At 30.3% G+C, this 12,115-nt stretch overlaps 2 protein-coding genes across 3 annotated transcripts in view; one reads left to right on the top strand and one right to left on the bottom strand.

The window, feature by feature from the left end:
- Positions 1-12,115, top strand: part of LOC141536358 (sperm flagellar protein 2) — a 179,964-nt gene that overhangs the window by 19,218 nt on the left and 148,631 nt on the right. The window lies entirely within an intron of this gene.
- LOC141536241 (beta-1,4-N-acetylgalactosaminyltransferase bre-4) overlaps positions 1-12,115 on the bottom strand; it is a 59,572-nt gene that overhangs the window by 12,831 nt on the left and 34,626 nt on the right. For both annotated transcript variants that reach the window (XM_074256621.1, XM_074256622.1), the window contains one exon: positions 6,375-6,652. In XM_074256621.1, the coding sequence (XP_074112722.1) occupies positions 6,375-6,529 (155 nt within the window). In that variant the 5' untranslated portion in view covers positions 6,530-6,652. The remainder of the gene's footprint in view (positions 1-6,374; positions 6,653-12,115) is intronic.

Below are 12,115 nucleotides of genomic sequence, written 5' to 3'. Positions count from 1 at the left end.
TCGCCATCTGTAAAAGCTATACGCTTAAACGTATTGCGATAGGACTTGAATTTTTTTTTCAGTGCAAGAAAAATTTCTTGGTTTAAGAAATTCTCGACTCGAATAAAGAAGATAAAATTCTTTAAAATCATTAACTTGATTCAAGTAAATTTTTTTTTCTGAGATTGAAATATACAGATATGGAGTTCGCTTTCATTAAATTAAATAAAATATTCATTTGCGTACTATTCAGATAAATTGAACTCGATTGGATAAATTGAAATTTAATGAATGTCTATATCTCGTATACTGTATATCCAGTTTGTATACTGTGTACACACAATTTATACTTCTTTATTAAGAAGGTTTTCATAGAACTTTTTTTGCTCGCATATTCCGTGAGAAATAAATTTAGTGTTGTATACATATGGGAATATATTGTGCATGAGCTCGAGGCGCGAGTGGCAAATGTATATGGTATAAGTACATACTGTATGCACGGTGATGTCTTTGACGATGCCAGAAGCTAACGCCCAACTGTAAACTCTAGAAACTCTTCCAGCAATCTTAAGGGTGGATCAATGGATTCTCCTAGATATATTTATTTTGCCTCGCGGAATAATTGTTCGACCGAAATTGATCTAATCGAAAAAAGTTCAGTCAATTTCTTTTTGATCTTTCAAATAATTTAACGATCGATAAATAGATCTTTTTTTTTTTTAGAAATTCATTTTCTCTAGGTCGTGGGATAGTTTTTCTATATTTAATGTAGAGAATATTTTGATATTTCATTGAAAATATTTGGTAACTTTTTTATTGACTTTTCAGTGAGCTTAAATATTGTCTTTTTCATAGATAGAAACATATTTCTTTCACCTTGCAAGATAGTTGATACACTTTTAGATTGACGAATTCTTTGGGATACAATAGAAAATACTTGTGTCGCAAATTCATATTTGAGAAGCTTGTTTGATTTATACTTGAATCGCAAAGTACATATAAAACAATATTCTGATATGAATTTATATAAGCAAGTAGTATGGGGTACATCACGCGAGACATTCTCCCTTTTTCCCCCCTTCTCCCTAGGGTGGTTAGCTGCGGGCCTGTGTCTAGGCAGTCAAGTGTTGCCTTGCGCCTTCCCCTTCTCCTTAGGGTGATGTGGTGTCACTTACTGGGTCTTATGAGGGCATCTGCATATTTTCATGCCTTGGCGGGGAGTAATAGAAACATTGGGTAGTCTATAATGGTGATGATGTGACATAAATAGATTTAAAAATATATTTCTCCAGTTTTTTTTTACATCTGGTGTGTCTAGGTAGATGTGAGATGGAGGTTTAAGGTGGTTGAGATTTTCTTGTTTAGTCTCTCTTGGTTTATGTACTTGCTAATTATGTATTTTGTCTCAGGTCTTCCTTTAACTATATATTATCACAGGATTTTCTCACTAAGTTACAGCTTGAAAAGGGGAGATGAGTGTTTTGTAATATTTTCAGAAGTTAAAAACTAAATGTATTTTGAAAAACACTAAGATTCGAATCTACTTCCTTCCTTACATAAAAAAAAATTAATTTGATTCAAGAGAAAAATTCTTGAATCAAGAATATAATTTTGAAGAGGATAATTGTCTTGAATTAAGTAAAATTTCCTCAAGTCAAGAAAAATTTTTTTAAATCAAGAATATTGAGCTCTTCAAAAATATATACTTGATTCAAGAAAATTTTTTTTCTGTGTAGGCATATCAAGTTTTCGTCATATCACAAAATTTTTTTCACGGGTATGTTACTATAAAATCAACTAATTTGAGAGTTATTAATTACACCCGTTAATATAAACAGAAAATTTGCTAAACTATTTATTGGATAAGTTACTCCAGATATTCCGTAGAAACCCCAAAGGCGACACCAAGTTCCAGAGTCTGTATTGATACCGCAACTGGCGCTTTCTGGCTTAACTGGTCAAGGTATAGGTTTATCGTCACACCAACTGGGGTGTAAGGTATTAACACAGGAATAGCGTAGATATAGATATAGATATCTAGATACGTGAATATGCTAATGGGTAGGCGATATTGCTTGGTCTCATGGTCTCCGCAAGTTATCAGACGACTGACTGTTTACTCAAGACTTGCACAGACTAAATCGGCATAACCCCTTTTGAGTCAGCAGGGTTTGTATAAACCGGCGTATTAGTCCTATGTTACTAGAAGTAGAAGCAGAAGCAGCAGAAGCAGTGGTTGACAGCCAAGCTCTGCTTCGTATGTATATACATATATGAAGTAGAACTAAGCAGCTTTAATGCCGCGTTGCCAGCAAACTAGACAGCTTGTGTGTATGAGTACACAACAGCACTAACGCCCTAGACTCCTGGTATTTTAAGACATGATACTTGTCTTCTATTCTCATTTACTTTGAAATAATGCTATGTGTAAATTACATTCACCTTTATACTCAACTCCTCCATATAACTCGGTCTTACAATGTATTTACTTTACAAATAATTAATTTAACTGTTTACTTAAATTATATTCATGTCTTACTGCTCCTTCGTCTTCGGATTTTGAATGTGTAATTTAATTTTGAATTTTGTGATGAACTAGGGCAAAAGTCTTTTTCACAAACAATAATGCAGTTAAAGTAATAACTAAGAAATGGTTTGATATGTTTTGAAATGTCGGAATATGGTAAATTTTCATATTTTGACATATCAAGACACATTTAAAATTGTAGATGGACATATTAGATCATATCATACAATTTTTTCACGAATATCCATTGATCTGTTGACCGGGTGACTTTATCAAGATCAATGTCTGTATTCGAATTTATATCTGTATCTATCAATTTATATTTAATAGATATACGCGATGCCAAGACTGCCAGAAATATACCTGTCTGTTTACTTTTAGCTTGTAAATCTGTGTTAACCTTTGGTTTACATTTCCGATTGATTTATTAACAATCGATTCAATTTTTAACCCAGTAAATTTATTTACTCAAACGGTCGGAGCTTAAATAGCCCAGAAGCTGAAATCTCAGAGGTGACCTTCTTTATTTTGATTTATTCAAAGGATCTTTTTTCTTGCTGTATGAAAAAGTAATAAGATCTTCATTTTTTTTTTTTTTAATTACATGTTACATCATAATAATTTTACTCTTATAAATTTTATTTTTTAATGAGAGTTTAATAAGTTAATTAATAAAATTATTAATTAATTAATTGACTCATTATTATTATCCGTGTCAGATCTCAAATAATTAAATAAGAGAGAATGAAATTTCCACGTCCTTGAGAATTAAATGTAATTGACTACCATGCTCGGAAAAAGTTATTTTAAAAATCAAAGCACTTAGACTCGAATATTGCCACTTAATTGAGGATTGAAATTTTTTTTTACTGAATAATGTATAGAGCTCATAATTGCCAATTATATCATTCTCAAGTGAGTTGTGACTTTTTTTAGTGATTGTCGTGATATTATTCTAACCTCGCTAATAGAAACAAATCTATCGTTCATTCTTAAATGTTGAACTTTTTGAAGATTTTTTTCCGTTTCAAACTATTAATTGATAAAAAATATATAATAACGTTTGTATAAATTATTTCTGAAATTCTTCAAAAAACAATGAATTCTAAATGGTTTAAATCTTTAAAGATTATTTAGAATTTTTTGAGTAGAAAATCAAATTAAAAATCAAAAATTTCTACAACATTGTACCAAAAATTTATAACTCAATGTATAACTTTTTTACGAGAACTGAGTAGAAAAATTTTTGACCGAAGAAATAGTTTTTGGTTTAAGCAAATTTGACTTTAGTCAAGAAATTTTCTGGTTAATTTAAAATGAGTTTTCCTCTCGAATCAAAATCAAAACTAAAATGTGTTAATCGTGTCGAATAAACGTCTACTTAGCATATTTCCCTTAGTGCATACATTGTCCAGCGAATAAAGCCTTTGAGAATAATCACTGATTTAAACAGTTCCTGATAAAGTAATTACGCTAATTAATCCGATCGATTCGGTAGAGATTCGTGGCCAGAATAATTCGGATTAGTCGTTTTCCAATACAGACTATCTTTCAATTTATAAACCTTTACTCTCTGCTCTCACATATCTCTATCTACATGTATATATTTATCAGATACAGATATATAATCTCACTCTCGAGAGGGCGTGTAATGTCACAGGTTACGCCTCTTTCTCTAGAGGATATTGTCGCCGACATACATGAGAGTAAAACCCGCGATAACTAATGGCACAATGTCCCACGAGACTTCTGTTATTTCAAACTCAAAAGTGTATAGTATACCACTGTTTTTTTTTTCCAATCCAAATCCAATTGTTTTCTACTTTCTCTGACTAATTTATCATTTTTTTACCCCGACATTATTTTGTTTTCCATAATAAAAAATCGCCCATTTTCCATGGAGATTTATTCGCGTTGACGATAAATAAAAATTAATCGGGAGTGTTACAAAAGTGGCGCTATACTGAACTAAATTTCGATAGATTTCGTTGGCATTTCATCGGCCGGACATCCACCATCCAACATCCAACGATGTTGTAATAGAATTTCATATAATTGGATCACGCGAATCGATGCCTCCTTCCGGTGTGGTGAACATACCGCGCAAGTCTGCGTTGTCTACATAAAACATATCGTTAATTTTTACCGTCTTTTATTTTATTTATTTATTTAACGTCTTTTTGAGTGAAGACTGAAAATGAAAACCGGAAGATATTTTACATTTCACCCGTTTTTTTTTTTTTTACGGATTCGAGCTATCATTCACGTACGACGAAACTTTTTATCCTAGTCTCGATGACGAGCGGTAACGAAAAGAATGTCGGGAGAATTTAAAGTGACTTTCTGAATAAATCTTCACCTGAGTTCGGTTTCAGTTATTTATTGACGATACGGATCGAATTTTAGATTTCTTTTACGAGAAATAAACGTCTAACTATTTAATCATTTGCTTCCAAAAAAAATATTTTTATCATTCAATTCACAATTATGGAAAATAACGTATATTTTATAATTGTAATTATAATTTAATTGCAACGTCATTTGCATTAAAGGCCATTAACTTTTTTCTGACTATGCTTTTAAATTTTCAGTGCATTTAAATAAATATAAAAAGTACACACAATACAAGTAATTTAAAAGTTTTTGATATTTAAAAAAGTGGCAATTAGTTTAATTTATATCCAGCGGCAGTGTTATTATTTTTTATTGTTCGTACGTGCTGAACGTATATTTTTGTCCGTAAATTATCGTCAAAACTATTATATTTATTTTGTTTTATTTATGTAAACGATATGATTAATTTGCTTATGCTCATATACCGCGTAAAAGCTAGGGAATTACACAACGAGCGTATAATAGTACATATATGACATATTTATTTACGAAAGTACATACGCGATATTTAATGTTTAATATTTATATATCAGTTTACAGAAATAAGTTGTCGTTATTTACAAAATTATTTATCGTAATCGTAATGCTATGTTTCTTTTTATTTATGATAAGACATTTTTATTTTTTTTTTTCTTTGCTATACAGAACTTTGTCATCATAAATTCTATTAATTCTTTAGATATTTAAAAAAATAATTACGATTGTTGTTATATTAATGTTCAAAAGTTTCAATTGCGGTAACTTGAATTGCTCTAATTTCGAAGGCTTAGTTCATTAATTATTACTCGACTAAAAAGGACCAGTCCAAAAGTTTAATACTTTATGACCATGTTGTAATCGGATAAAAGTTAATCAGCGTGAAGCGGTCTAACGAAGCGGCGTAAAATGAGTTTAGCTTAGGCAATATTTCTTTATTTTGTGATGATACAGATAAAAAATCTCTAGGTTGGAGAGGAGCAAAAACTCCCGAAATATTTTATAAAACAAAATTGTGAGGAAAATCCTAAGATAGTATAATAAAAAGTGTGTAAGCCACTTTATTCTGGACGTGATACCTTTTCTTTTTATGTTGAGCGTAGCATAAAAATACACTCTATTCGAAATAACACAGTGGAATAAAAATACGAAAAATGCTACAGGGAGGAAAAAATATAAACTTAACTAGTTCATGATAAAAATTGAATTCGTTAAAAAGTGTGTTTGAAGGATGATTAGTTAAGCTTGACGTATAAAATTTTTTAGAATATAATTAAATAAAATCAATTTAATTTTATAATTTGAATGTAAGAGGCAAATTTTATTTTTAATTAAAAACTCGAAAAATATAGTTGTGGTCGTTCGCGGGAATCGAACTTACGCTCTCTGCTACCGCGCTGACTCCTCGATGTCAAGTGACCGACTGAACACTTAGCAGCAAAACTATCTAGCAATTTATTTTCTAATCTAATTGACAATAAAAAAAATTATTACGAACCTGGAAGCATTGATTGTAAACATGGTCTCAATAGAGTGTCCATCTATAGCGCCGCTGAGGAGATATTGGAGCGCGATAAGCACAATAACGACGCAGGCGAGCGCCTTGTAAAGGTGAGCTCGGTGCCACGTTGCCACGGGTGCAGCCACAGACATTGCACCCGGTAAGACACCATAACTTCCTCCTATCGGCGGAAGTGATGTCTCCTCACCTTCATTATTTTTTATGGATGTACTTAACTCAACACTTTACTATCTATCCACCCATCACTCGCTTTTCTGAAACAAAAAAATAAACACAGGTTCCATGTTATGTTTACTTCGGCAAAATATAAAATATTATTTCAAACTCGAATGCTCTACGATTTTATCTCTCAGATATTTTATTGCTCAAGTACCCCGCGAGTACAGAGCGTGACAAATTGCGTCACGTGACGGTACTAGGCCAAGGATTATTAAAAATCAACCGCGTAATATATTTATTTTTTTTTTATTTCATGGCAGAAGTTTGTATTAATAAAATCCCATAATAAAATTGAGATGAAATGTATGTGGCATCAAACTATTCGTAACGTGATTGGTCGAATATATCATGAGCATAAAAAAATATGTAAACGCTATAGTAAGGCGCGCGCTTGCGCGCGCAAATTTGAATTCTAGTAAAAATAAAAGTGGCAGCAAGTGACTGAGAAGGGTAATGAATGAATAGATGAAGGATTGAATGAATAAATATAAGGGGAGTTTCGTAAATAAATTTATTCGGACGTAAAAGCTGAAGAATTTGCAAGAGAATTCAAGGAATTCAGTAATTACCAAATGGGTTGCGAATATTTGTCTGGATTATTAAAATAATCTGGTGAGCTAGAGTTACTTTAATGTGTTTTAATAATCCATTAACGTATATACTCTTTTGCTGTGCAATGGTGAAAAAAATTATCGCGTACTTTATATAAATTGACGGTATAAGATTTATAATTTTTTATAGTCGTGATTTTTTTCTAATCAATTAAATTTTTTTTTTACATTTAAATTTTGTTTTTTACATATTAAATGAAAAACTTTTTCTTTGAATCAGAAATATAAAATTCTTAAAAGAAAACGAAATTATTGATAAATTTGGAGAATTATATTTTTTAATCAAGAATTTACTCTCAAAAATATTTCTCAAGACTCAGTCTTCTTTTAGTATATCTACAGACTACCGTATAGCAAAATATCAGTTTCAATTTACTTAAAAAAAATTAATTGTAACTATGGAATAGACTTTTGTTACAATTAAATGAATAAAAAAAAATGAACAAATTAAACCGAGTGCGTAATAAATAAAAATAAAGAGAGTAATTATATTAAATTAATAGTGACGAAGGTAGAGGTGAATATTTATCAATTTGGTTGAGAAAGTAACTACTCGAGAAGGAACCTAGTACTGTATTTTTTAAACGTTAAATATTATTATTCTTTTAAAGAGACAATTAAAATGCAGAGATGGAGCCTTGGTAATATTATTCGGTGGCTGTTGAGTGTCGCTGATGGTAAATGCTTATCTCCATACCGAGAATATTTGCCTTTCATACGAGAATCTCCACGGTATGCAAATTTAATCCTAGCTTCTGGGGAAACACGTGGTGAAATCTCAAATACATAATTCGAGTGTAAATATCTTTATAAAATGTAAATAAATATCGCGTTTAATAAAATTACTTTAAAAATCACAGCATACAACCAATAATTAAATAAAATAAAAAACAACTTGATAAAAAAGCGTTTTAAAGAAAATTCTTTTCCGATAAAATAATTGAATTTCATTTTGATTGATCGCCGATTTTCATTTATTTATTTTCAATATCGCAAAATCTCGGAAAAGTACTCAGGTGACATAAAATAGATTTTTTAGTTTTGTCATAAAAATTCAGTTGATTCGACCGAAAATAGTGCTTTTAGCTCTTGGAGATGATGTCGCATCACATAAAAAACATCGGGTCAAAAAGCCAACCGAAAAAGCTTTACCAGTCTTCAATTCTAGGGTTTAGATGAAAAAGGAAAAATTTCGTTATTTTTTTCTCCTTTTAACTTGGACTGTCAGAATTTCTTGTCGCGAGCAATGAATTTCAGTCTAGTTCGTAACTTTCCCTTTATTTTTTCCAAAGATTTTTTTTCTCTATTCTCTCTTTTATTAAACAATACAAGAGTAGTGCCACTGAGAAAAAAGTATTTTGATAATCAGAATACCAAGTATAATCAAATGAGTATTCTGATTATCAAAATAAGTATTGTGATTAACAAAATATACGGTATTTTGATTATCAAAATACAAGTGAGTCGAAAACCTATACTCTGTGCAGTAATACTATAGTACATGTTTGTCACTGCGGTCGACGTTTTGAGACTATAGTAATTTTTAGAGATTTCCCGCCTATTGAGTGTTGTATACAAGTTCGGTTCATGTGAGTCTATGTATAAAATAAATTTATAATAAAATAATTAAAAGAATAATTGTGAGTAATCGAACTTTACCAACCTTGATGGAGTCTTGGGTTAGCGAAAAATTAGATGAATGGGATTTAGGATCTCTTAAAAAAACTTTTGAGGGTAAGTATATTAATTTTTAACTAACCTAACATTTCTACGACGAATTTTTCTATAATTTTCTTTAAATGTATAAATAAATGTTTTCAAAAATTTATTAACCGTACATTTTTTTAATTTTTATCAGAAAATCTTTAAATATTCACTATATTCAATGCCCGTCTTTACTCTACAAACTAAAAGTAATCTATTACTCGCAGGAACCCAATTATTGACAGTTATTATTTATTTCATCGACGAATATTTAGAAAGTCCTATTTGTTAATGCTAAAAATTTACAAAATAAAACAATTATTAATTAATAATGCAAAATAATAAACATGCATAAATCAAAGAAATTTTTTTGAGATTAATGATATTTTTTATAAAAATAGCTTTGAAAATTTTAATTTTAAAATATTGAGACGATCAAACGTACGACAATTATTTAGATTTATTATTAGTAAAATAGTTACAAAAAAATACATTTCTAAAGAGTTTAATTTCAAGTTTTTTTTTTAATTTCTGCACTTGAAATTTTTATGTACCTGAAGTTCTGAACGTTTTTTTTTGAACGAAAATCAAAAAAAAATTTTTTTTGCTTTTGAAACTGAAAATGATTTTTCAGATTCAAAATAAGTCAAAGAGCCCGGGAAATAGTATATTGGATTCTCAAAATACCAAAACTACCCCTTCAGCCACCTCTAAGACTTAGACATCTAAAAAAAAAAATTCAAGAAAAATAGTTCAACGGGTCGTTTGAAGCTGCGATTTTTTTCAGACGCTCCTTTTACACCCTTGCAGACTACAAAAAATAATCAAGCCGATAACTTTCCCGGAACTACCCCTTCAACCACCCCAAAGACTTAGAAATTTGAAAAAAAATTTTTAAAAAATAGTTCAACGGGTCGTTTGAAGCTGCAATTTTTTTTAGACGCTCCTTTTTCACCCACACAGAATATGAAAAATAATCAAGACAATAACTCCCCCGGAACTACCCCTTCAGCCACCCCAAAGACTTAAGAATTTGGAAACAAATGATTTAAAAATAGTTTAAAAGGTCGTTTGAAGCTACGATTTTTTGAACTACGCGGACAACTATTTTACGTCATTAGACAAAAATTGTTAGACTCTTAACTTTCCTGGAAGCGACCGATTAACAACTATTAGCTGGTTTACTAACGTTGGTTTTTTCTACTGAAGATTTAGTTAGTATGTGATGGTGTTAGCCGAGCCAAAGAATTTCGAACTTTGCAAATTACAAGACTCTTACGCTTTATATTCATGCAATTTTATTTAATCCTTTTGCGTTGCTTGTTCTGTAGTTCTTTGGTCGTTACCCAGGACACGCCACGTGGAGGCCACCATATTTTTATAAAGGATATTAGTATTTATTTTATTAGATCGATATGCGTCGATCGAACATTACTTGTCATTCTAATATCAAGTGTCCCACTCTATTTTTTTTTTAATCTATTATCGATCTATATTCATTCCGAATTTTCTCGGAAATATATTCGAAAATTCTATTTCTAGTTATGTTAAAAAATTGACTTAATGAAAAATTTTGAATGATTTTATTACCCAAGATTAAAATTTCCTAACGATTTTAGATTTTTTGTAGGTACTACTTGTTTCTACGTAAGGTAAGTGCTCAATGGTTTTATAACTGTGTAATAATGTTATATTCATGTTTTTTTTTTTCCCAATCATGGTAATTTTTCAGCTGACCGAAGAAAACACAGTGTATTTGCGTAATTACATTATGTTTCATTGTTAATGATTCAAACTTTACCGTTACGTTTATTGCTAAATATTAAAATGAATCATATAAAAAAAAAATACACTCTTAGTCGCATTACTGCTGACCGAATTACTCATCAAGTTCGTCTCTATTTAACTTTTTTTTCTTTCGAAAAAGTTGTTCTAACATTTTTTATTGTTAATACCTACGAAACCAGTATTCTTGGTCGCATTACTGCTGACCGAATTATACACTAGTCACAAAAATTAAGGGATATAAAAAAAATTCCAAATTTTTTGGTGATTTTCAGCGAGCTGTAACTCCGAGGAAAATGATCGCACAGAAAAAAAAAAAAAAGCAAATTGTAGCTCCAAGTGTCTAGTTTTTAGATATGACCATGAAAATTTTTTGTCATCGTCAGGTCTGGAGAAATCTTAAGAAAATTACTGAAAAAAAATTTTTCGAAATTTTTTTTCGTCTTAAAAAAGGTCTACGGGCTTCAAACAATTTTTTCGATTGTTTCGTTTAAAAGCTCTTTAGTAAATTTAATACCCTTTAATTTGACGTAATCAAAAAGCCTGTACGATAATTTGCCGCGGAGTTATCGTCAATCAAAGCAAAAAAGTTTTTTTTGACTTTGGAAATCAATAACTCTGGAAATAATGACCGTATAGGAAATCGAAGGAGGGTTTTGAAAACTACACAATATTCTCTATTAGAAAACGTAAACCGCTTTTGAAGAAAAAATTTTTTTTGAATTGAAAACTCGGACTGAAAAAATGACAAAAATTCGCATAATTAAGGATATTTGGATAACTTGGTATAACTTTGGATAAAATGGATGAACGAAGGATATCGTTGGTAATTTTTAACTTCAAAGTGTCCCCTAAAATCCCTAAAAATTCAAAGCGCTGCGATTTTTTGTTCATAGTGCCCAGAAGCTTCAAATTCTGCGTTTTCGCAAAAATCACCATTATGAGCAATTTTGTGATTTTAATTCATTTTTCCATTGAAAAAAATTTTTTTCAAAATTCTTTATTTTTCGATCAAAGAGATTGATTTTTCAAGAAATTTGAAAAAAAAAAAAAAAAATTTTCAATTTTTTTCGAAAATTTTTTTCGAAATTTTTTTTATCAAAAATTTTTTTTTTTTTTTTTTTTTTATCGTCTTCAGAATGCTTCACTATTGTCAAAAAAATTAACTCAATTTTTCTGTCCGCTACAACTGCCTTAGTTTTAAATCTCATTTTAAAATTCAATAAAAACAAATTGATATACCCCCGCGGAGTTCGGCTTTTCCTCACACAAAACGTGAATTTTACGTTTTCTTTTTAGCCTAAATTCCTTACGTGAATTTTATGTAAGCTTTTCTTTGATAAGCACCTTTTGATATGCCTCGTCGACATTTAGCTGCCACAGATGTGGCTCGCATTG

The sequence above is a fragment of the Cotesia typhae genome, unplaced genomic scaffold, assembly GCF_013202065.1.
Source record: "Cotesia typhae breed Kobodo isofemale line unplaced genomic scaffold, CoteBio_Ctyphae scaffold_152, whole genome shotgun sequence".
Classification (NCBI taxonomy): Eukaryota; Metazoa; Arthropoda; class Insecta; order Hymenoptera; family Braconidae; genus Cotesia; species Cotesia typhae.
Note: the sequence above shows the minus strand (reverse complement) of the source record. Positions and strands in the feature narration are given on the sequence as shown.